This window comes from Anolis carolinensis, chromosome 4 (assembly GCF_035594765.1).
Source record: "Anolis carolinensis isolate JA03-04 chromosome 4, rAnoCar3.1.pri, whole genome shotgun sequence".
Taxonomy (NCBI): domain Eukaryota; kingdom Metazoa; phylum Chordata; class Lepidosauria; order Squamata; family Dactyloidae; genus Anolis; species Anolis carolinensis.
Genome location: NC_085844.1, coordinates 57,357,123 through 57,383,679, shown reverse-complemented (window position 1 = coordinate 57,383,679; position 26,557 = coordinate 57,357,123). Strand labels below are relative to the sequence as shown.

At 37.7% G+C, this 26,557-nt stretch overlaps 2 protein-coding genes across 8 annotated transcripts in view; one reads left to right on the top strand and one right to left on the bottom strand.

The window, feature by feature from the left end:
* greb1l (GREB1 like retinoic acid receptor coactivator) overlaps positions 1-7,150 on the top strand; it is a 200,191-nt gene extending 193,041 nt beyond the window's left edge. For all 5 annotated transcript variants that reach the window (XM_008108646.3, XM_008108645.3, XM_008108643.3 and 2 more), the window contains 3 exons: positions 365-565; positions 1,343-1,481; positions 2,386-7,150. In XM_008108646.3, coding sequence (XP_008106853.1) covers positions 365-565; positions 1,343-1,481; positions 2,386-2,549 — 504 coding nt within the window. In that variant the 3' untranslated portion in view covers positions 2,550-7,150. The remainder of the gene's footprint in view (positions 1-364; positions 566-1,342; positions 1,482-2,385) is intronic.
* A 1,138-nt stretch (positions 7,151-8,288) lies between these two features.
* Positions 8,289-26,557, bottom strand: esco1 (establishment of sister chromatid cohesion N-acetyltransferase 1). Of its 3 annotated transcripts, XM_008108639.3 has the most exons (11): positions 26,290-26,553; positions 24,623-24,727; positions 22,526-24,519; positions 21,388-21,499; positions 19,681-19,747; positions 18,451-18,565; positions 18,005-18,136; positions 13,191-13,280; positions 11,005-11,145; positions 10,368-10,555; positions 8,289-9,209 (listed from the first exon to the last, which is right to left on the bottom strand). In XM_008108639.3, exons 3-11 carry the CDS (start codon positions 24,515-24,517, stop codon positions 9,056-9,058), a joined length of 2,991 nt encoding a protein of 996 aa, XP_008106846.2. In that variant the 5' UTR covers positions 24,518-24,519; positions 24,623-24,727; positions 26,290-26,553; the 3' UTR covers positions 8,289-9,055. The 3 variants fall into 3 exon arrangements, with proteins under 3 accessions (XP_008106846.2, XP_003219724.2, XP_008106848.2); XM_003219676.4 differs by lacking the exon at positions 24,623-24,727; XM_008108641.3 differs by lacking the exons at positions 8,289-9,209; positions 10,368-10,555; positions 11,005-11,145 and adding an exon at positions 13,835-13,951 and having other exon boundaries at positions 26,290-26,557.

Sequence of the window (26,557 nt, the reverse complement as noted above, 5' to 3'; positions counted from 1 at the left end):
TCTGGTCAGGGCTTGCAGTTGTTCTCCAAACATATTTAGCTGCTAGTGCTACTGCTGATGATTTTATGTGTTGTTATCCCCACTGATCTCTGAGAAAGTGAAATGTGTAGATAAAGTATGAGAATAGAGGTCCAAGGCTCTAACATTAGTTGTATTTCTTGAATCAATGGAAAATGTATTAAGGCTTGAGGACCTTTACTCTGTAGTAATACTTCTTTAGGTCAGTGTGGTTCCATTAACCGCACAGTATCCTTACTATTGTGCCCGAAATTTTAAAATGATAAAATCATTAAGAGTTGCATCTGCAAGTATTTTTCTGATCAACATACAGATGTCATATATTAACCTCTTGGTTTTTTTATAGGTATCAGAGAGTTTGACTCCAATAATGCCTCTTCAGTATGTCTGTGCTCCGGACAGTGAGCACACACTCCTAGCAGCTCCAGCTCAGTTTCTTTTAGAGAAGTTCCTTCAACACGCGACATACAAGCTTTTCCCAAAGGCCATTCATAACTTCAAGAACCCTGTCTTGGCTGTTGACTGCTATCTAAACATTGGACTGCAAGTATGTCTCTAGGAATCTTATAAATGGCTGAATCCTTTCCTTAAAATGAGCCTCAGAACCAGTTTATGAAGCTGTAGCTCTAATGCTGTTTGTAATTGCTACAAGTGGGGTTCCATCAAACTGTGGATAATGTCATCCATAAATTAGCTCCCCTTTATTATTTTTTCATTTCCGTCTTTTAATACATATACACTTACTTTGGATTCCTCTTTCTAATCCTCTTTTTAAATGTGATTTCATCAAAACTTCTTCTGATTTCTGATTTAAAGTTACTGATTATATTTTGGGGGCAGTAATTCAATTTATTCTGGAGTTATCTAAATAAGGATGGCAACCCCCAGTGGCGCAGCGGATTAAACCGCTGAGCTGCTGAACTTGCCGACCGAAAGGTCAGCAGTTCGAATCTGGTGAGGGAGTGAGCTTCCGCTGTTAGCCTCAGCTTCTGCCAGCCTAGCAGTTCAAAAACATGCAAATGTGAGTAGATCAATAGGTACCGCTCTGTTGGGAAGGTAATGGTGCTCCATGCAGTCATGCCGGTCACATGACCTTGGAGTTGTCTGCAGCTTAGAAATTGAGATGAGCGCCAACACCCATAGTCGGACATGACTAGACTTAATGTGAGAGGAATACTTTTACCTTTAACTGCCAGGTCTGAGGCCACTTTTTCTCCAGCTAAAGTTCACCATTGATGTTATGATGGCAGATATGCTAAGTTTTAAAAACATTTAAGAGACAATATTCAAATGTGTATAACCTTTTCCTTTTTTTCCAATCTAGGTAGCTCTTTGCTATGTCAGTTCACGGCCACACTCTGTTAATGTCAACTATGAAGGGGTGTTTTTCAGTGGACTTCTTCTATATCTTTGTGACTCCTTTGTAGGAGCGGATTTTCTTAAGAAGTTCAAATTCCTAAAAGGTAATACAATTTCTGCACTGAGTTGTTATTTAGTCGTTCCTTGATAGTTTCCTAGTAGAGTAAACTAGGCAATGCATGCCAGAACCTGTCGCATAAAGAAGGTACATAGAGGTTGTCCGCAGCCAGAAGATTTTAACTGCCTACCTTCACTACTCCTGACAAAATTGGAAATAGTCACTAATATAGCCTACCTGCTAGATTATTGTTTGAGGAATCTCATCACAATGGATCCATCTCTTTGCTGGTAGTCTACTGAATATCTTTGTTTGCTGGGGGAAAACAATGTGGAAACCAAGAGAGAACGAAAGCAACAGAAATTGCGAGAACTACTACACCCACCACCAGCATGCAGCTCCCAACAGATTACCCTTGGCTTGTGTGTTCCTTAATGTGCTTAATTACCATAGGAAACAAGCATATGAAAACTATTTCCTTAAGAGTGGTATTTGAAATCCACTCTCATAATTTTCTGGTGCAAACATATTGCTGCTGCTCAGTCACATAGTCGTTTCCGACTCTTCGTGACCTCATGGACCAGTCCATGCCACAGTTCCCTGTTGGCCGTCGCCCCCAGTTTCTTCAAGGTCAAGCCAGTCACTTCAAGGATACCGTCCATTCATCTTGCCCTTGGTCGATCTCTCTTCCTTTTTCCTTCCATTTTCCCCAGCATCATGATCTTTTCCAAGCTTTCCTGTCTTCTCATGATGTGGCCAAAATACTTCAATTTTGCCTCTAACAAACAAACATATTACATACACTATAAAATTAACCTAGAAAAGAATTTTTATCCAGGAGCAATCTTTACTTGTGTCTGACTAATATTTTCAAATAGCAGAAGACATTTTAGAAAATAAAAATGCCAATTGAACCATGTTATAAACTGTATTTTGTTTTTGGATCTAAGGTGCAACCCTGTGTGTCATTTGCCAAGACAGGAGCTCCTTGCGTCAAACTATAGTTCGTTTAGAGCTGGAAGATGAATGGCAGTTTCGTCTGAGAGATGAATTTCAAACTGCCAACAGTAGTGACGATAAGCCGCTCTATTTTCTCACTGGACGCCATATATAAGCTTGAGAAAAATGATGAAGAGAAGAGAACCTGAAAAGTCTGACTGTGGTTTTCTCCCCTTATTTCATTTTAAGTACAATCACTGTGGAGCAAAGTGCAACAAATAATTATGTTCACTAAGGATTTCCCAGATTTTTGGACCAGTCGTTATATGTTTCTCTGTTTTATGATGGAACGAGTATTCATTCAAGCTAATTCCTCATGAGTCAGCATTACAGAACGTCATGGTATACCAACGTGACCCAAATTAGGAGAATAACATTTGGGGAGATGCTTTCTCCTGAGCTCTTCATACTGTGCTAAATAGGGGAAATTGAACTGACTTTTGTTCTCTATCACCTTGAATGTGTTTTATGGTCCACACTAAGAATGTGGAAGAATTTGAAGATAATATACTGAGGAATTATCCAGTTTCTCTTTGTATCTGTACATTTGGTACGGTAAAACTCAGGGGTTTGAAATGACAAAGTAACATAGATATTTGTGTTGAAAAGAGTAATCTTTGTTCACTTTCTGTGCAGTGTTAGCTTAAGGTTTGTAATTTTATATGTATTGAAATTGTTTTGGCAAAATTTTCACAAAAGTTTCAACGTTTACTACATAAGCCTGAACAAATCAATGAATGTACAGCAGGCATTGTATGCACACGCAGGTTTGTCTAATAGCTTTTGTTTCGTCCTTTTGGGTAACCACCATTGTTGATCTGAATCTAGAGATCTCTATACATGAATAGGACTGATCCCCTAAATGTTATCAGATTCTTTCTCTGCGGCAGTATATATCAAATTGAAATGTAAAAACCCAAGTTGCAGGGAGAAACCTTGAAAAACAGCTGATCAGCCAGACTAAATATATTTCTTAGGCATATGGTCTCTGCAGTGTAAACACCATTGAATGATTTTCAATCTCCATGTTTTGAGTAACTAAGCAGCCATGTGGTTTGTTCCAATTTTGTTGTTACACAAGTGATATTCATGTTTTTTAATCATCAACGTCATCTTCTTCTGCAATTAGTACCTTGCTTAAGTCTCAGGTCCTTTGGGCAAGTAACCCTATTCTCTTACTGAGAGCATTTGCTGTCCCACCAAAGATGGATAGATGTTTCATTATGTAATTAAAGACAAAACCAAACCAAACCAAACCACGGGCTGTTGAGATTCAGCAAGCATGCTGTCAAGTGAAAATTTCCACTGCCAAGGAGAGAGGAAGGTTCCTGGGTGCAGCTTTTGTCTTAGGCTACTGGCCACTTTGGCCATGTTCCAGCTGCCCTAACGTATCTGGGGATGATGATGCTTCAAACCGCACAGCCCATGATAAGGTGGCTCCTTCTTCCTCAGTTGTGCCAAACATGTGTGTCCCCCCCCCCCCCAGGTGTTTTGGACGTCAACTCCTAGAATTCCTGGCCATTGGACAAGCTGGCTAGAGCCTCTGGGAGTTTGAAACATCTGGAGGGCCACAAATTTGACACTTCTGTTTTAAAGGTGTAAGGTTTGATCCAAACAGAAGAATCTCAATGGACTCATGCTCTTATATTTTCCTCACCATTTCCCATCCCTTCACATGCAATGTCAAGGCATTGACTTCTCTGACCCAACTTCTATTCAGATATCAGCCAGCAAGCCAACACCTTAAATCAAGAAATAGCTACCTAAGATTTGCAGATACTGGCAGGAACACCTCAGCAACCATGAGTCCAAAAGTGGCAGGCTAAACCCTGGAACCTCAATCAGTGGCTGAGACTGGATGAGAAACTCCCCCCCATCCCCCGCCCGGGCACACAGAAGAGTGGGCAACTTGGATGGAACTGAACAGATTGCGCTCTGGCACTATGGGATGCAGAGCTAACCTTGAGAAATGGGGCTACAAAGTGGAGTCCCAAAATGGAGTCATGTGAGTGTGGAGAAGAGCAAACCAGAGACGACTTACAATGCAGTGTGAGCTCTGCGACATGCACAATGGAGGACCTTCTTAAAGCAACACCAGAGGCACTCGAAGTGGCCAGCTTCTGGTCAAAGGAAATTTAATATAATGCTAAGTTTTTCACTTGGTGGTTTTTCTATACATTATAACTGCATTCTCAATTTGCTTCTGATACGATAGAATAAAAAATGCAATGTGAAGAAAGGGGAAATCAGCCACCTTTTAGAACATTTCTATGTGATCTAGCAGCTCTGGGCTATGATAGTTTTAGATTGTGGGTTATGGGAAAGGCACAAGAACCTCCTTCATCAGCAATGCCTCTTTATACTGCTTGCTTGTGTGCTTTGCAGAATAAGGAAAACCCAAGTCTCCTGAAACTCTTTCAGATACAGTTACCGCATGTATGTCTGACTGGATCCAACAGTCCTCTTGCCTGAAATGGAGAGGTGTGTCAAAATAGCGTTAAACAGGCACTGAATTGTTTTAGAATGAACTTCTTTGCACCAGCACTTTGTGCTGTGAAATATTCTGAGCTTAAATAAGTCTAGTACAATCAAGTCTTCATACTGTAGTTAACAATGATGTGGTAAATTCATTTTCTTTTTCTCACTCATTAATGAGATCTTCCCCAGTTTGTCTTGGTTATCCTTTATTATATTGATAGTTCTTCCTCCATTAACATTCTTACACTTCTTTATGTTGCACAAAATTTTAAGACAAGCAGCCTGTTTCAGAAGATGGTGAAAGTAATATTCATTTGTTGCATTACATTTATTATACTTAACTGTGATTCAGTTAAGAAGCACCTGCCAAAGCTGCATTTAGAACAAAGTGTTAAAATCATGCAACTTTTTTTACCTTGTGAAAGAGCTGTTTACAAATAACAAAAAACGTAATATATTGATTGAAGTTAAAAAGGGAAGTAGTGTTTTTCAAACCAATTGGTTTTATTATAGTCTTACTTAAATGTAGCATATTTCAAATGAACAATTGTTTACTTTAGTATAGATTTGGGATTTCTTTTTGTGCCCATATAAAATCTGCCTTATAATTTAGTGAACTGTTGGGTAGATGCTACAGTTTAGGGGCTGTAAGACTGGTGGATTCACTAGGACAGCCTACAAACACGACTGATATTCTAGGGATATCGTTGTCCTCATTGTGTCGGCTGGATTTAATGCCTACATAATCAGAATATAGTTGGTGGGTTTGCAAAGAGCTGCCATTTTATTGTAAATTTGCAGGTGTAAAGCTTTCAAAACCTTCTTTGTATATTTGATGTTTGCACTAAGTTCTTAAAATTCCAGGTGCTGAGAATTACACAATTAGACCCTAGATTAAGTGGTACAGAAATTTCTGTAAACTGAGGACTTGGAGACCAAGGGCCTTTTCACACAATCCAGTTTGGGGCCACATTTGTGAGGCAGTTTGTGTTTATATTTCTGCACCAGTACCTAGAAAAAAGTACCATATTCTAGGTACTGTATTTCCTTCTCCTGGCACAAAATATCACTTTTGTCGCCATTTTCAAAGAAATACATTTAGTTAAAAATAGTTGCATAAAGTATTTGCACTCAAGTACTATCCAGTTCATGCAGTTTTTATTTAGAATTTCTCCTTGCGCACTCCCTGTTGAGCAACTTATGCAGGACAGTGAGTTTTGTTGTGTTCTCATTGATGCATGCCTACATGTTTCACTACAATTAATAGGGAATGTTTTGTGTGATTGTGTGGAAAGATCCTGAATGCCTTCTCCTGTACTGGATAAGAATAACTGATTATTCAAAACAATGTCACAAAGATAAGAAAGAAGCATTTTGGTTGAAGCGTTTTAGGAAATGTACTCACACACTAATCAAAAAGTTGAACGGGATACATTAATATATGCTTCTTGAGGTGGCATATGGGAGAGAAAACAACCAGCAAGCCAAAAAATGCTACCATATTGTTATTTTGGCTACAGGCCTCGCCAGAAGAGAACGACATGAATGTATTCAATAGGCCAGCATTATTTACCTGCAGACTTGTTCAACATGAGTAAGTAACAGGTCACAGGTTGTACTGAATGTAATCTGTAATTATAAATAAATCACTCAGATATTTCTGTAATTTATGCAGTGCTTTTTGTGATCTCTAAAAAGGGGTTAAATGTTGCATTCTTAGGACTGATTTCCACTTGACCAGTTTCCTACACAAACTTTTTATGTGAATTATGGGATGACAATGGCCAGGATCCAATGGGAGACCATATTTGCTAACAGGAGCACTGCAGTCTCATGCACCTGAAGCACCTGTGGAATCAGTTTTCAGGTGCTACTAAGGGGGGGGGGGTTGAAGCACAGAAATTAAATTATGATATGCTGGTACATGAGACCAGCATCAGCGTAACATTGGATTTAAGCAACATAAAAAATTAGCTACAATTTCCCAAAGCATGTGTACGAAGCAAAAATAATGTATCCAGCCATTCCTTAAGTCCATCACACACTGATCCAGTCTATGTAGGAAGCTCATCAGGTTCAAAGCAGTCCTTAATAGAAACTCTCTTAACCAAAACTTGGTGAATTTAGCTTCACTAGTCAGTCTACCTCACATTTTATTGTTTGAACTGAAGTTGTCTGCTGTTGTGGCTATTGTATGTTTATAATGTCATTTCATTAAATTCAATGAATGTTCCATTACTTTAAAGAGTCGGTCCTATTTTTCATGTTGTATGAAGTTTCTCTATGACAAACATATTTTTGGTGAAGCAACCATTGTCAAATTCCCCTTGTCAGTGTTACAGACACTTGCTATGGCCTCAGCATATTATTTTCTAGTATTTTAAAGGAAAGTTGAGTTGAATTGTTAAGTATTATATTTATTCAAGTATAATGCACCATCAAATGTAATGTGCAACTCAATACTGAAAGTGCATATTACAAAATGAGTTTGCTCTCAAATGTAATGTGCTCACCACCACAGGCACAGCATGCCAGGGAGGCAGACAGCACGATGCTTAAATGACACCATTTGGGAAGCCACATCACTTAAGCCAAGGCTGGCAAACTCACTACCTTTGCGCTGTTCCCAACTGGCTTCGTTAATAGGGCCTTCAAAGCCAAGGGAGGGGTTTTGAATGCCTTGTGAATGAGGCACTGAGCTTTGGATGGGGTAGGGGTGGGGGCAAGAGACCTGATGGCCACCCAGGAGGCAGGATCGGCAGTTAAATGGCAGGAATGACTGGATCTGCCTCCTTCTCTGGGCACCACAGAGCCCTGAGGCTGCTGCCGCTGCCACCGAAAACAACCTCTTCACACACACACACACGCTGCCTCCCCACCCATCTCTGAAAACAACCTCTTCACACACACACGCTGCCTTCCACCCATCTCCGGGGCTTTTCATGCAGTTGGGTTTATGTGCACAATTCTAACACACCATCAAATCTAATGCACAACCAATTTTGGCAAGGAAATCTAGCCAAAATAGGTGAGCATTAGACTCAAATAAATATGGTATTTCCTGATTATAAGTTGGTACTTCAGAATAGATTAAGAAATTCAAACATGATACAAATTGCACTAGTAATATTACACTCCTCTGTATTCCTAAATAAGTGTTTGTATTTCTTGAAATCATGCCTTCATGCTGTGAACATATAATTAAGGCTAGTTGGAAAGAAGGATGTTGAACATTAAAATAAAGGTGGTTTGATTTGGCTGGGCTCCTCTTGGGGATGTTGAAGGAGTGACTGAGGACTACGAGCTCTTATGTCTGAAAGGTGTTAACTAAATGATAAATCATCCCCAAGTCATTATGTTGATACATGAGTCAGACTTCTGTTTCAATCAGTTTTTAATATTCAACCATATCAAAGTAACTGCTTAAATGTATTCATCATTAGTACATTATTAAAAATTTTTATCAAATAGCTTAGTCTTAATCTACATTATATACAGGTCAAGAAAGGCCACAGTAGTTATTTCATCATAAGCCCCCTCTGAAACTGGAGGGGTTTGGGTTAAAGTAACAAAGTGAAGTCCACAGATGAATGTATATATCCAATATGCTATAGCTGAACAAACTGAGAACACATTCCCCCTTTAGAGGTTAGTCTCTATGGCTCCTGCCTTTTAAAAATAAGATTCAGATGCATACTGAAACAATGTGCTAATTGTCTTGGACCATTTTTGATATTAGGTATCATTTATTGACAGTGCAGCACCTTCACTGCTATACCAAAAATGACAAGCTTTTAATCAAAAGCACACTTTCACTGCCCTGGTATATTATTACTCTGTGAACTTCAAAATGTACCTAAAAGGTGACCACAGCTCTTGCACTAGTAGACAGTCCACTATGAACAATTATACGCTGCATGTAAACATGACTAAGTTACTATAGATAATACATACAATCTTTTATAAAAAAAATAACTTCTCAAAAAGCCACCCTACATCTGCACTCTTTACAGTTTTAATAAAATATAACAACCACCTTTTGGTTGTTACTACTCCTGAGTTCACTGCTTAATAGGTGTCCCATTCTCTTGGTCAACATCCATAGCCAGGCAACAGGTTTTCTTTATCTTTTGCTATAAAACTTCACCTTGAAATGGGTTGCTGACCGCTGAGAAAATTATACACCAGGAACTGACTAGTGCCAAAGTATCGTGTTGCAAACAGTTTCCCATCGGGCGTGGGATCAGAAAATGCGATTTCTTCTTTGCTCAAGTATGAACCATATATGAAGTTGCTCCTGTTTAAAAGATATTTTTAAAAATTACTTTGGCAATAACACCCCCTTTAAAACAGCTGTCTTTCTATTCATCAATAGTCTGAATAAAGAAATGCCAATGAAGACGTTCTTAAACAAAAATATCAACAATGACAATAATGCCCCATTGCCCATTTCATTCAGTAATACAAACAGTAGTTAAGACAGACACATTGTGTTTTTTTCCTTCCTTTCCTCCAGCCTCTCATCTAGCATATAGCTTCTAAAACGTATCTGCTAACTAGAATCTATGAATACTACTAATACTACTAATACTACTAATAATAACAATAATAATAATAATAATAATAATAATAATAATAATTTATTTGAAGTTCAATCTTGAACTCAGCCGCTATCAGGACCTCAAGACTGAACTTCAAAGACTCTGGCAGAAACCAGTGCAGGTGGTCCCGGTGGTGATCGGCACACTGGGTGCCGTGCCAAAAGATCTTAGCCGGCATTTGGAAACAATAGACATTGACAAAATTACGATCTCCCAACTGCAAAAGGCCACCCTGCTGGGATCTGGGCACATCATCCGAAAATACATCACACAATCCTAGACACTTGGGAAGTGTTCGACTTGTGTTTTGTGATATGAAATCCAGCATGTCTATCTTGTTTGCTGTGTCATAATAAAATAATAATAATAATAATAATAATAATATGTAACAAAAATAGATTTTTTTCTATTCCTGGTTTGAAACTATTATTTCCTATTTAATTGTGCAGTAATTGCTTTGAAAGTACTTGTTATATTCCAGAAACTTCATTTTTCTGGCTGCCATAAACTATGTTGAATTGGTTGAGACTCTATGAGATACTGACTGAAAAACTATTGCAAAATTTGCTGCAGGATGTCCTGCAAAAACAAAGTTTTTGCAGTTTAGTAAACTTTTCCTTGTTTTTATGATAGAACTAATTAGGAAATGTCATTTATAACCCAGGAACAAAAATAGTGTGATAATAGTATTACTGATAAAAATTATTCTTGGCTTCAATTGAATTTTTGGAAAGCTATTTAATATATTAAACAATCAAAATATTCTGAAACACTCAATAAATATTCTATATTCATTATAAAGAGAAGCCAAGTATCTTAACCCACCCCATGACAATACAGTGAAACCTACTTACCTCAAACACTCCAACATCCGAGAAGCTATTTTTTTCCGACGCATCATGCTAAACACCCAGATACGACTAATGCCACAGAGAGCAGGCTCCGGGGATGTAGAGCAGCACCATGCTTTTTGTCTTTCAAAAGTGACTTTCTCATTTTCTGTACTGACTTCTGGAATTTTTTCTTCAATAACTCTGTAGCCCTTGAGGAATCAAAGAGTTGACAGGATTTTTATTGTCAAGACTCCTATTTCCTCTGCCACCTGGCAAAAGGCATTCCACCAAGATGCAGTGCCCTAAGTGGCAGGGAATGGATGCATTCTATAGGTTTAAGTGAGAAACAATTAGGCTTCTCCTAAAATTTGGCCCCCTGAGCCATCCCCACAGGACCATGAGAAAAACTAGTTTAAGAACTCGTTTGGGTTTGCTTCCCCCATCACTTTTTCCTCCCTCTTGTTGTGTCACCTGATTGAGACTGAAAGACTGTGAGCAGAGACAGCCTATTTTTTATTTGCTGTGAGTAAGCCAGCTAAAAGGCAGAGTAAAATGCTTCAACTAATAAATGTATAATGAATTAAACGTAGAAAATGTCCAGGACAAAAAGAGCTCTAAAAATGAAAACAGTAGTTTTTCAGGAGACAGCATTACTCACCCACTGGATATGCTCTGCAATTAAGCAGCCAGTTACTTTTTTATCATTTGAAATAAATAGTAGTGTTTTAGTTCTGGAACATGTAACAGGAGCTTGTTGAAATCCAAGGTCATTATCTACCATCTCTCTGATCTCATCAATCTGCCAAAAAGAGAACAACAGGATCAAAATGTGTGTACGCATTTTGTTGTGAGGGTTGGACTTTTGAAGGGGTTGTTTTCTTTAAAAACAACAACAGCCCACAAATAATGAAGATGTGGAACATATCTGGCCCACCAGATCCAGGACTACAATTATGATACTGGCTATGAGCTGAGACTCTTGTGTGTTTCAGCCCATAATTTCTGATGGAGCACACATTCCCCAGTCTTAGTATTTTTTGGAATTTGGTTCCACAACTTCCTGTGGATACCAAAATACATGGATCCTCAAGTCCCATCATATACAATGATGTAGTAAAATAGCATCCCTTACATAAATGGCAAAATCAAGGTTTGCTTTTTGGAATTTTAAAAAATACCTTCAAGCACTGAATGGTTCAATCCATGGATATGGAGGGCCAATTGTATATGAATATCAATTACTAAAGTTTTGGAAATTAATAATTATCTCATTTTTGTATTATTAACAATAAGTATAGGTAAGGTAAAGGTAAAGGTTTCCCCTGACGTTAAGTCCAGTTGTGACCGACTCTGGGGGTTGGTGCTCATCTCCATTTCTAAGCCGAAGAACCGGTGTTGTCCATAGACATCTCCAGGTCATGTGGCCAGCATGACTGCTGACATTTGCAAGTTTTCGAACTGCTAGGTTGGCAGGAGCTGCAGCTAACAGCGGGTGCTCATTCCGCTCCCGGGATTTGAACCTGGGACCTTTTGGTCTGCAAGTTCAGCATTGTGCCACCAGGGGTCCCTTAACAATAAGTATACCTTTTTGCAAAAATGAAGGCCAATCTGCAAACTGAACTCATTATAAATTTTAGGAGCAATATTTATTATAATCTTCTCTATTATAGTAACCCACAAAAACTAAAACTCTCAGCACTTCTCAACAGATATTGACCAATACACATTTTGGTGCCTCAAATGTTAGACCTGTTTCTGAGTATATCTGATCTGCTGATTCCAAATATTGCACCAGTTTTCTCCTATAAGCTCTAGTTCTAGATATAAAGAATATGTACTATATACCAGTCTTCATCTGCTTACTCATAGAAAACCATAACTATATCTAGGAAACTTAAGAGTGGAAGCTGTCTATCTGATGCAATTTCCTGAATCAGTGCCCAAAATAACACTAGGAACAGGCCTAAAAACCAAGACGCCAATATTTTTTTTGTTGTGCTGTGTTAGATCATATCCTGCTGCTAATAAAATAAAAATGCATTAAAAAAACTAACATCTTTGCACAAGGGCAAATAACATTGTTTTACATTCCGGCCATCTGCATCACCTCAGTCACAGTCTTTTCCCATAACTTCAAGAAAGAAATTAAATTCTTTACTCTGGACTCTGGTGTGAGAGGATACTACAGTCTCCAGCACATCAAAGAACCACTGCAAGCCCAACCAAACTTGGTTGCAAATTATGTGGCAGCTGCCGTATTTTGGCAGGAGACGAAAACTCGAGTGGTAATGCAGCCCCTTAATGGACTGAAATATGGCAAAGCAGTCACCCTTATGGAGGGAAATTAGCATCTCTGGTTTAAAAAAAAACTGATCCACAACACAGTGACATCAGTCACTGGTATAGAAAAAATGGAAACATGAAGGGACTATTTCTTACAAGTTACAAGTTGGGAACATATTTCCCCCATCCCCGGCAAGGTTACATGGAAACTGCAGTTTAACCTTTCTCCAACCTGGTAGAAACAAGGAATTCCACTCCCCTTTCTACCATCATATTTGTTGACATCTATGTACACCAATACTGCAGCTATGTGTGCCTCTTTATCACCATTCATGCCACCCCATTCACCCAGATAAAGGCGGCAATGTTGGACTAGACAGAAATAAAGGGGTGCACTGTCTTTTCATTTCTTGAAATAGCTTGGTGTGGCAATTGGGTATATCTTTCAACACATATAGAGATAAAGACTAGCTTATTAAATGCACTCAAAACCAGCCTAGAAGTATCAATTTCAGATGCAATAGCAAGAAGAGAATACAGGGTTTTAAAAGTTTGATCTACCTTCCTCAGAGCATATTTTGGATCATCAGGAAGTACCATTATTATCTTGCCATCAGGATATTCTGCCAAAATTCTCTCTTTTTTCCAGCCCTAGAAAATAACAATAATACTAAACACACCCACTTTTACATTGCTTAACCCATTGTTCACACCTGTGTCTTCTTGCAAGGCACCAGTAAAATAGTTTACATTTGTCCAATAGGGCAAATTCTAATTATTTCACTTAGGCAAATGACTAGAAGCTTATACAACACAGAAAACATAGGAGCAAACTATTTCTGGAACTGTTTCCATACTGAAAAAGTAACACAGAACAAATATGTGTACACATATAGGTACACTATGTGTGTTTACACAGACATGGTAGAATATATATATATATATATATATATATATATATATATATATATATATATTCTAGCCGCAAATAAATATATACTGGTAATAAAATTGTAAAGAATGAATGAAGTTTTTTCTTTAGCACAGTTACCTCTGCAGTCTTAATATTTTGGCATGCAAAAGACCTCCAGGAGGTTTTCAATGAACTGAATGGCATGCAATGGTTCAAAATAAGGAATTACTTATAGGGTCATTGATTATAACTATTGTAGTCACAAAAATGAGACTATAAAAAGAATAACTACCTTCTAAGAGCCTAAAGGGGAAAGTTGCTATGTTGTGTGTATCTGAAGTTAAAACATACTCAAAAATGAGGTAATTAACTCTTCTTCAGATCCACACTGATGATTAATGAGCAGAACCTGCATGGAAAAAACAAAACAAAAAGCCACTTAAATCTATTAAGATGGGACTTATTCAAAAATTAGAATTTATGTTGCTCAGAAAGACTGTGCAAAGTAGTTATTACAGAAGGACTAAAAAAAAAGTATAGGCTAATTAATATACAAGCTTAGCTGATTGTGTGAAATCTTTTAAAGTGGGGGAAGGCAAACTCATTAGAAAATATTGTCCCTTAAATTTAAACCATGGCTAAAAGTGTTCAAATCAAACTAATGTTTATTTTCAAGAAAACACACTAAACTAATGCTGGCAACCCTACTATCTGATGAAGGCTTTTTTTTGGACACCACTACTAAGAAAAGCAGTTACAGTTCATCTGCACAGTTTATTTTCTATCACCGGTTTGGAAAAACAGTACCTTTATTTAAAAAACCCAAAATAAATTATACATCCCCCCCCCAGTGTTTGGATTTCATTCTCTCACACTACCAGCAATATTGGGTACCATGGAATGACATTCAATTGTCAGACACTAAAAAGATAGTCGGCTTTAAGCAGGAAGAGATGGTAACCTCAGGTGGCAGATGCTGGGCATCAACAAGCAATAAGCAAGTTACTAAGGAGTAGGGCTCTGTACCCAACAGGACCTTAGCTTGCCTACATTTGCTGTCTGCCCTCAGATGCACTAGAGGAAGTTATCCTGGTAGTAGTTGTAGTGTGCATTCAAACTGAATCAAGCTTATGGTGACCCTAAGATGAACCCATCACAGGGTTTTCCTGGTAAGATTTGTTCAGAGGGGGTTTGCCTTTGCCTCCCCCTCTGAGGTTGTGAGAATGTGAGTTTCCCAAGATCCCAGGTGTTAACCTGGTATTGAAGAAGATTCAGCTCCCAATTGGGAAAGCTGGAACATGAAATAGGTGGGGGGCACATTGTCTCAGACATCAACATTTTCTAATGCAGTGATCCTCAACCTGTGGGTCCCCAGATGTTTTGGCCTATAACTCCCAGAAATCCTAGCCAGTTTACCAGCTGTTAAGATTTCTGGGAGTTGAAGGCCAAAACATCTGGGGACCCACAGGTTGAGAACCACTGCTCTAATGGATTATATACAGAACTATTTTTGAAGATTATTCATAAACTCTCTCTACCTCAGAATATGGCAGAATATGGTTAAGCTGATACTATCCAACTGCATTTGTTGTTATTGTTGTTGGGTGCCTACTTACTGCAACCATAAGGTGAACATATCAAGGGGTTTTCTGGGGCTGAGGTCTGACTTACTCAAGGTCACTGAGTGGGTTTCCACAGACAATTGGGAGTCGAACTCTGGTCTCCAGAGTTGTAGCCCAATGCGCAAACAACTGTACCATGCTGGTATTTATTCCCAGTCATTTTGGGGCACAATGGAAAATGCTGCCTCTGACCCTTAAAACTCATCAGAGCTTTGGGCCAAAGTATCATCAGGATACAAGTGTCCACATATACCTGCTTTTGTTCTGAGATCAGAAGCATTTCTCACTATTCACCTTATGTGAGATAAGCGGAAGTGCCTTAGCTTTGGAATGCTTTTTCTATGGAGTTTCATCTGGTAACCATTCTGGGTCCTTTCTGATGTTAGAAGAGCTTTATTTTTCATACATTTGTAAAAATTTTAAATTTTGTTGACTTGATTTATTAGGAAACTGCTTTTACAGACTTGCTATTTTAAGTTAATATAAGGTATGTTATTTTATTATGATTAAATACTTTATTGTAAATGTTATGACATTATCTAAATAAATCAACAGAAATAAGTGGCTGCAATTCTACTTAGTTTAAGTCAACAGAATTCACTTTCAACTCGAAACTTCAACTCCACTCACTCCCCATCCACACCACTGTTTTTCTAATACTCTAGGTTGTATTTCTCTCCAGATCTCTCTCTGCGGGAATGTTTCATAAACACACTGTAGAAAATACAATAAACTGTACTGTCTCACACAACTATTTCATGCTTGATAGTTAGAAAAAGCACACCTAAGACAGATGAAAATGGGGGAGATATACCTTCATATATTATTTATATTTAATTCCAAGGTGAATCAATTATTGAATTTGTAAAGTATGCATAAATTAAATAGCTTGGCAAGTTCAGTTCAGTTATCCTGGAGGTCTTACCAATGTCAATACAAAGTATGGAAGGTAACATATGTATTAAAGAAAACAAACTTCATTGGCTTCAATACAGCTTACAGGGTATATTAACCTCATTGTATAGTGTCCCTCACTTTCCAAGGGGATTGGTTCCAGGACCCATCGCCAGGAATACCAAAATCTGTACATGCTCAAGTTCTATTAAAAAATGGCATAGAGCTGCAGCGGAGCTGGTGGGAAACCACAGCCACTAGGTGAGATGCATTCTTTGTGCTCTATGTCCTTGGAGGAAGGACAGTGCACTTAGCAGCCAGGGTTTGCTGTTGCCTCTTTTGCTGCGCTACATTTTAAGAGGGGCTTTTTGTATTAACTTCTTATATTTGCAATATTTCTGTGAAGCCACACGAAGATTATACAATTTGCCCATTAAAAACGGAGTAGGGCAATGGCAAAGGTAGCAAGAAGCCATGCCGGTTATCTGCTTCTGCCTTGTGAAACCCTGACACCTTGAAGGCACAAGCGGGTGGCTGATATGCTCCCCATCACATATTCAAATATATAATATTATGCACGTTTTAATACAGTGGCTTGATTCAGTGGTCCAGTGTAATTTTGTACAGCATTCCCTCCCTCAACAACTTGTGAGTGGAGGGCTGTTTTCCAGGAACTGTCAAGAGGTGGCACATGTGGTTTTCTCTGCCTGCCAGCAAACATCTTCTTTCCCTGGGCAAAAGAAGTCATGTAAATGGGGAAGCTACTAAAGTGCGGGAGTAAGGGAAATGATTCTTCGGGACCGCGTCATCCCCTATGAACCCACGCGATCTCTGAGATCTTCCGGGGAGGCCCTCCTCTCGCATCCATCTTCCTCACTTGGCTGTGGCCCCCCGTCTCTGGAACTCCCTCCCCGGAGAAATTAGGTTAGCTCCCTCTCTGCCCTCCTTCAGGAAACAACTGAAGACTTGGATGTTTCGGCAGGCCTTCGGTGAGACAGTCATTAACTAATCAGCCCCAGATGGTTTTTAATAATCTATCCTGTATTTATTATGTCCTTACCATTTATGTGTTTTAAATGCAATTTTTATCCTTGTATTGTTGTTTTAATTGACTGGTTTTAACTGTTATAATACTCGTTTCATATTGTATTGCTGTTTTATCTTTTTATATTGTGATTTGTATTATGTTGTCGTTTATTTTGTCCTTATATTGTTTGGGCCTCTGCCCCATGTAAGCTGCCCCGAATCCCCACGGGGAGATGGTGGCGGGGTATAAATAAAGTTTTTTTAAATTATTATTTACTTTCCTGCCTTTTTTCTATCTAAGTTTCAAGCCCTGCCACAGAAGGAATCCCAAATGAAGGGCTGTAGCAAAAGCCAGCCCAAAATATTTGTCAGGGGAAAACAAAACCTTGCTGTGATGCCTGAGCTGAAGAAATGGCAAGGAGAGGTCCAGTAAAAACATAAAAAGAAACAAAGAGAAAACCCTTTAGCGCAATATGAAGAACTTGAGCATCTGCAGATTTTATAAACCTTGAGGGGGTTCCTGGAACCACTCCCCTCAGAGATAACAAGGGCCAACTGTATTTTCTATTAGCAACGCAGGGTTTCTATATACACGAAAAAATATTCATATTTGAACTCTGACTCCTTTTGTTTTTCTTTTTCTTTTGACATACACAAAGAACATACTATAATAGAAAATGAATATATGTCACTGAAGAGAAACTACTGGTAACTTAGATAATGCTTTGTATTAAGAAAATATAGTATTAATTCACAGGAGGAAAATCTCGACATTTTTAATGACTGAAAAGCATTGTAAATGTTACTAATGACAATTGCTTTTGCTGTAACATGTTATAACTGGAAATGAGCAGAGTTTTCATTAATCTAAAGCAAAAGAATGAATATTTCTATATATATTTTTAAAAAACAGTTCTTACCACATATTTTACAGCACTTATGAACTGGTTATGGAAGAATAAATGCTGAGTTTCATCCTCAGGATTTGAAGCAGTGTAAAGCATTCCACAAACATTGCAGGAAATTGCTCCAAACCGTTTTTGTCCTGCATCCTAATATTAAAATTAAATATATTGTTAATACAAGAAGAACATGTTATATACATAGCTTCTTTTTTAAAAAAAAGTTAATAAGAAGTTATCTGTAAACTTCACTTTGTGACAAGATATAGTAAAAGTAGTTTGGTTTGTCTGTTAACAGCAGTAATTACTGTGAACAACATTCCAGTTTGTGCAACTCATAAAAGTGCCTCCCAATCACCCATTTCAAAAAACCAAAAAGCAAAGCACAAGGACACATTTAAAGTGTGTGTGTTTTGCTTAAAGCAATGCACAAGCTGAACATTTAGAATATGCACAACACTTACGATGATAAGCTGCTTGTCGCTATCTTTTGCTGCCTCTTTCAGTTTCTGAATATGTTCTTCAGATGAAGGGAAGCCGCCACATTTTGATGTTAATAAAATCTTTGGCAGACAAGTTCTTTAAAAATAAAAATAATTTTGTATGAACAAAATGTTATTCCTCCTTAAATACTTTTGTATGAACATAAACATTCTCAAACATCATGAATGGAATAATATGTAATTAAAACAAATGACACTTACTTGGGTCAAAAACATAGTTCAAAAGTCTTTAGATATGGTTCCTTAAAATATTATGAGTTGATATCCTATTGGTGAATTTGTATAAATCAGACTCACGCCAATGCAACTCACTTTCAAGGTTGTTGAGTAAAAATTCTAACTCAACCATGCAATGATGAAAATACCTCATACATACAATTCACCTTGAAAGCAGTGCAGATCCCACCCTTAACAATGCTCAATGTATAGAGAATGCACTATGATTGGAAAAAGAGAAAGTTACATCTACAGTAGATGTTGTCATGCTGAGTGCAAGGGCAGGTGAGAGCTCCTTTTCTTTCATCATCAAAGTATGTACTTGTTAGACCTCTAAAGGCTTTCGGAGATTAGCACAGTACAATAAAAGATTTGGAATATGTGCAGACTACCATTGCTGGTTGGCGTGATTTTAATATTGAATGCAATTTTAAATATTTAATATTAATTAATGTTAATTCAATTTATTTTCAGCCTGTTTGCATATGTTTTTAAGCATTGAATAATTGTCATATGTCAACCGCCTTGAGTCCCCTTCAGGGTAGAGAAAAGTGGGGTATAAATAGGGTAAGCAAATAAAATAAATAAATAAATAAATAAATAAAGCACACTCTCCATGATTTTCAGAGTGAACTTCGCTTTTCATAATTATATCATAAACAAGCAATATAGAACAAGTCTTAGTAGTGTCTACTTCAACACAGGATAAATGTGAAAAGGATAGCAGTTTAAACTGAGAATGTCCAGGTGGTTCTCAACCGAAAATCCACTGTATGCAGACACTTAATTTTATTTTACAATACTCACAGCATACAGAAAGGGGCAACAGAATATTCTTACACCAATTTTTACTCTAAATTGATATTTATTTTGAAGAAAAATGGTCAAAACTTTAAAGCAAACTTTAAAAGGATGAACAAAATATGAACAAAACTACAAAGCAATGTAGATTTGGAACTCTACAAAATACCGTACCGGTTCTCGTTTGTCTCAGAAGTTTTATTTGTGAACAGTGTTCGAACCAACTGTCCGGAAACTGGATCTATAAAACAAATCAGCATGTCTCTTCATACTTTAATCATTAACACATACATGAGGAAAGATATTTTAAGAATGTGGAATGACAAAGAAATACATAAAGTACAGATATTTCTGTAAATAAAATGGTAACATTTAAACAACTAAAATGAATACATTTTCTGTGTAATTTTTTTTTATAAATTTGTTTAATTATTGAAGGTTTACGGTTGGCTATTAAGCATTTTGAAACTAAAAGAAAATTCAAGAATAACTAGAAAATAATCTAGGAAGCACAAATTACAATCTATAAACTCAAAAGGATTCATTATGATGAATGAGTCCAATTAATATTGACAAGTTATTCTCTTTATTATGCAGACACTGAAATGAAAGTCAGATTCTGTTCCTAAATTGCTGAACAAAATAATGCTCCCTACAAAATGTTGGAGCCAATGTACTGAAGACCACTGAGAGGAAAGACAAAACATTGAGCTGTACAATGTACCATATATAACAGGGCTCATAATAACTTATTTTTATGATGCACATAATGATAAAACAAAGGAGAGATAAACCACAGTTGATTGACAGAATTCTCATGCAGAAGGACTCAAATCAAAAGTCGGTATCTTGAATTAAAAGGCAATGGAGATGGAAAAGACTTTGAAACTTTGCTAAGATACCGATATTAAGAGCAGAAAATACTGACTACATAGGCCTATAGTGTGACTCATAAGACATGTTCATGTATTCAAATAGTCAAATATTAAAACAGTGAATAACGAGGAAGGCAGCATGTCCAAAGGATCTGTGACATTTTAGACTGCATAGAAAGACCATGATTTCTAATACAATAGCATAGTGGTTTGAGAATTGGACTATGACTCTGGAAACCAGTTACTTAGTCATAGAAACTCACTGAATGGCCTTGGATAAGTCACACACTCTCCGCCTCACAGGAAGGAAAAGGCAAACTTCCTGTAAACAAACTTGTCAAGAGGACCCCATGACAGATTCACTTTAGGATTACAATATTCTAAGCAGCTTTGGTTAAAATCTTAAGTGTAGTCACCAAACTTGCTATCTATCACACAGTAAACAACACCATATTCTTGAGATTCAGGAATCTCTGGAATAGAAAAAAAATGGTGGAAAAGAGGTTGTCTTTGTAGGTCAAAATGTAAGGCTAGTGGTTTGAATAATCGTTTCTTGGGCTGAATCATATTTTTTTCAAGCTCTTTTTACAGCAAACTGAAATATGCTACCAGTGCTCAAGCAGAAGTCAATAAAGAAAACCAAGGGGAATGACAGAGAGAGGGAAAGCAAGGGCACCACTGTATTGCATTAATGTATATATTGGTCAAAATATATAACATCTGCAATGCAGTTGTGGAAAAAAGTAAATTTAAAAGAATACACAAAATAAGAACTCTGAAAGAACAAATGTCTTCATGCTATACATAAATGACTTTCAATCTTTAAGTTCTGATTACCCTGATAAGTGCACAGCATTTGATTTCATTATTTATAATGTCCTTTCTCTTTCATAAAAATCAGTCTATGGTTCTACAATTGCACATATCAATTTGAACATAGCATTTGAATGCCAGAAGGTTCTGCAAAAGTGGAACAATTATAAAAATGCAAAGAACTAATATTCACCTGCTGATTTGATCTCTGCTGTATTTCTTATGACCTGCTTTGCTGACAATTGTCCAGCAATTGTTTTCACTGGTGTATTTTCTGGACTTAACTCCAGTTGCAAGTTGAAGCTCTGAAAAAAATCAGAACATACCATTTAAGTTACTGTTCCACCACATGCAGAAATCTAGACAAATTAAAGTCTTATCAGTGCCCATGAAAATGCCAATACACCCAATACTGGCTGACAAAATGCCTAGTTAATTATCCCTATTAATTGAAGTATTTTTAATAGCAGGGCAGGTTTCTGCATGATGCATAATAGAACAAAAGGGGTTATATTATGGTTTGCTTTGTATTAATTATCTATTCCCACAGTCTTCCTCCATCTGTAAAATAAAACTTGTTTACTTTTGTCACTATCCTTGTGAACCTATACTGGCTATTATGAGTGTGTGTAAAATTCTCTGATATACATTTAGGATATAGAAAGTCACTAACTACACTACAGACACACTCTCCAACCAATTTTACACCTAGTTTTGATAAATGTACTTTGAAGGTCTACCCAAAACAAATGAATCAAAAACCTGTTCAAACTTTCTAATATTCTGTTTTAATTTTTTAAAAAATCTTATATTTAATAATAGATACCTGCAGGTGTTGTCTTGGAGCAACACTTACTGCAGATTACTTTTGGAACAGTCACCTACATTTGGCTTTTGGTGCTGTGTTCCGTATTTGTACACGAATAGGGTTTTGTAGAGTCATTTGACTGCCCTTTAGAAAAGCAGCTCTGGAGAGCTTATGCTATATTGCAAACAAAATAAATGCTTGAGAGCAAACAAGACATATTTTATCACTGTAAAACTAATTAGGACAGCTTCAATAAGTGTTATTTTGAAAAAAGCAGCAGTAGAGATGCTAAAACTAGCTCACAAACACAACATATTCAATTACTGCATACATTGGATCTCAAAATATGACTATTCAATCTAATAGCATAGTAAAATGTATTATAATTATGCTGTACTCATACTAATTATTATAGTTAGGAAATATCAGTAAATTTGCTAATATAAAAATAGGGAACATACTGAAATGCCTCAACCTTACATATTCACATACACTCTCATAAAGCGATATTACAATTAATTACCTCATCTGGAGCTGGTTCAGAACAAGCCGTCGCCTCCAATAATCCATTTTTTATACCCTGTACAGACAGTTTATCATTGGACATCTTATCTTTAACCTGGCCTCCTGCAGGGGAAGTGGTATCCAACTTTTGATCACATGCTGCATTACCTTTGTTTTGTGACTGTATCAATTTTATTTGGCCTTCTTCTGGAAGGTGTATTTCTGCAGTTCTTCCTTGTTCTCCCACTGGAATGCTAGGTTTTAAAATACCATGTTTAGGTGTACTTTGGGAATTTGATATGTTTTGGCTCACATGATTCCTCTTTTTTAACTTTATTTTTGTCCATTTAGAGTTTTTGTTTGCACCATTATGTCTGCCATTCACTGTACATTTGACAGGTATTCCTTTTTTGCTGGGGAAAAATCGTTTACGTTGAGAATTCTGATTCGTTTCTTCTTCAGCAGATACTGCAGCTTGTGGCAACTCCTCTACTCTCGCCCTCTCTTCTTTTCCATGCTCAGGAGAATCTCTTTTTACCTCCACTGTGTCTGACTCAATCTCACCTGCAATTTCCTCACACAGTTCAAGAATGCTAATCTTTTTGGTTTTCATTGCATCCTCTTGTTGACAAGCAGGTTTTGGACTTGAAGATGCTGGCAACACTCTCTTAGCTTTTACATTGATTTTTCCATTTCTATGCATCACTTGCTTTTCTTTGCTTTTCACACTACAAGATGTTACAGTGCAAGAAACTGTGTTGGCAGATTTATTTCTAGATTCTTTGATATTGCTGTTTTGATTTCCTGATTTTTCTTGCTTATCTTGAGATGTAGGGAAATCACTGGTTTTAGAATCTACTGCAGATTTTTTCTCACAACTTAATACTTCACTGTCTTTTTCTTTGCAGTCATCATTTTTCAAAAGCTTGTGTTCCATTTTCTGCTGGGGAGATTTTTTAACATTTGGGATGCGTTTTTTCATTTGTGCGCTCTGTGTCCTAATAGAAACATGTCCTTTATTTTTCCCATTATGCGAAGATTGTACATTAAGCGACGGTTTCAGTCTTACTGATCTCCGAGTTTGAAACTCATCACATGAAGCACTACGTTGTAATTTAGGAAGGTCCTGAACCTCTTTCTGAGACACATGCTTGTTTTTTGTGAAATGTAACTGATCTTGTTTATGTTTAACTCTAGTGGAATTTTTTTTAGAATTAGTAACCATTGACCTTGTAGTTCTTCTTTCCTGGTTAGCATCACAAGGCTTTTTATTATCAGAGGTTTTAGTCCATGTTGCTTCATTGCTTTGAAAAGTGGGGTTTTTTTCACAAGAACGTTTGGAATTCTGAGCCTCTAAATCATCATTGCTACTTTTAAGAACTTTATCAGTTTTGCTAGTTCTCTCTTTTCTGGAGTTTTCCTTCATCACTTTTGTTTTGGAACACTGGATCTTGTGAGTAGTTTTAATGGGCAATACTGAACATTTCTTACGCAGAGTTTCAGTAAAACACTTGCTTGTATCTGCAGGTGACTTCTTTTGCGTCTTGCTTCCATGACAAGTTTTATTTTTGACAACACTGAGTTTTCTCTTCCTTCTAGAACAAATCTTTGGCAAGGACCTTGTAGAATTGAGATGGTTATTATGGCTTATTTTGGAAGATTTCAGTGTTATCTTTGTAGGAGATAATTTACCCAACAGTTTTAGGGACGTTCTTGTCATACATGTTTTACCTGTTTTCTTTTTCAATTTGTTTAAAATCTGCTTACAGTTCTTTGCTCGTTTATTCTGGGAGGAGAGTATAGAAGAACTGCTTTTATTGACAAATGACTGGTCAGTTTTGGTAGCTGTTTTATGCAATTTTTTCTTCAGCACCGTATTTTTATCAGATACATGTTTGCCGGTGAGTGATTTTCCTTCTTTTCTACTCGTTACCAGTTTACTATTCTTATCCAATTTCTGCCGTTTAGCAGGGGGCTCAACTTGCACAGATTTTCTTTTCTGTGCTGCCATCTCTGAAAAAGACAAGTATTATGTCATTTCTACAGTTTTTCCGACTACTTCTGCATAAATAAGTACTTAAATACAAATGTTTACACAATAGTTTAGCTTACTCACAGGTACTGTTTTATAAGTGCACCTTGTCTCAGTAGAAGAAATGTTATGATCTGTGAAAAACACATTCCTCATACATTTGCATCCAAAGAGAGTGTTATATATCTCCTATAAACACAGAAACAAGATATTACTCATATGATAACTATTTTACACATATCCCCAAGTTTAATTAGTTGGAGCCACATTTTGAGGTTATATTGAGAACTTAGAAGTTAGGTTGAGAACCAGTATCCTATATGGTTCTGGCCCAGCTTACCAATGCGAACGTATCTCCCTCTATGAACCACCTCAGAGGTTAAGATCTTCTGAGGAGGCCCTGCTCTCAGTCCCACCTCCTTCACAGTTGGAGTTGCTGGGGGGAGAGACAGGGCCTTCTCAGTGGTGGTCCCTCAGCTATGGCACTCCCTCCACAGCGAAATCACATCAGCCCCCTCCCTCCCGACCTCTAGAAAGAAACTAAAAATGTGGCCGTGGCACCAAGCCTTTGGACAGTAAATTCAGAGCAATAAGTGATATGGAATAACTGCATTTATGACCGGAATGGCTCCTGGATTATGATTTCGGATTGCGTGGTTTTAATAATTGTTTTTAATGTTTCAATGTTTTAACTTTATGGTTTTTATGTATATGTATATTTTATTTTTATGTATGTTTACACTGCATTGAATTGTTGCCTACTTGTGAGCTGCTCTGATTCCCCTTTGGAGTGTGAAGGGCAGGATATAAATAATGCAAATAAATAAATATTTCAAACGGGTTTGCTAATTTTCTTAGGACCTTATAATATGTAACCTACACATTTCAGCATTTGTTGATCTTAACATTCCACATAAGTTCAAAATTTGTTAGGAGATTAAAATCCAGTGCATATGAAGGGTCAAAAGACCTCAAAAGAAGGGCAATGCTGTGTTCAGGGAGTTACATAAAGCTTTCTTTTTACATAATTATTAATTTCTTTGTGAGACAATCTTTATATCTTTATCCACGTGTTGGTGGTGGGAACTGTAAATGTTTTGTATGTCTATGGAATGTATTTTTTGTGTTTTAAAAAATAAAATTTTGTAAAAAAAGAAAAAAAAAGGGAGTTACATAAAGCTGCTTTGCAGCACATCTATACAGCAAGGAACCTATTTGGGTAAAGAAAGGGAAGGTGGGGCAAAATGTGCCCTTCAGGGCCAGCTAACATCTCCCAACAAAGCATTCCCCCAGGCAGGAAGCAAGCAGGCTTTGAAACTACAAGGCCATTAAATGCTAATCAAGGTGGCCAGTCGCAACATTCACACTTGCCTCAGACAAGAGTTCCTTCTCCCAACCTGGACTTTCCACAGATATATAAAACCCACTCCCATAGTTTTCTAACAAACCTCATAACCTCTGAGGATGCCTTTCAAAGATATGGGCAAAACGTCAGGAGAGAATGCTTCTGGAACATGGTCACACAGCCCGGAAAACTCACATCAACCCAATGCCAATAACACTGTAATAACAATTGCAATCAATTCCTCCTCTCTGAGGAAGCCTCCAGAAGGAATTGGAGGAAGAAGAGGGGAGGCCGGAGCCTCTGTAGATTTCCTTCCATTTTAATACTGTACCTCCCTCTCCCTCCCCCACTCCCCCAAAGCTGTATGAGGAAGCAGAGCAGGCCTCTCTCTCTCTCTCTTCTTTACCTTAGAAGGAAGCCCCGCAGATATCGGGCGTTTGGAGGAACACGAGCGAGGGCGCCTCCGGAACAACAACAAAAAGTCGTCTGACGAGCGAGCGAGCGACCGCGCGCGCGCCCCCCTTCCCTTGTCTCGCGCGCCCGTGCACGCGCCCTGCCGCCTTCCTCGCGCAGGTCCGTCTTTTCTTCCTTCCTGTCACCCGGCCGGTGCCTCTGAAGAGCGCTCGGAGTGGAAAGGAAGCGACGAGAACGCCTCCCAATATCCGGGTACTTTC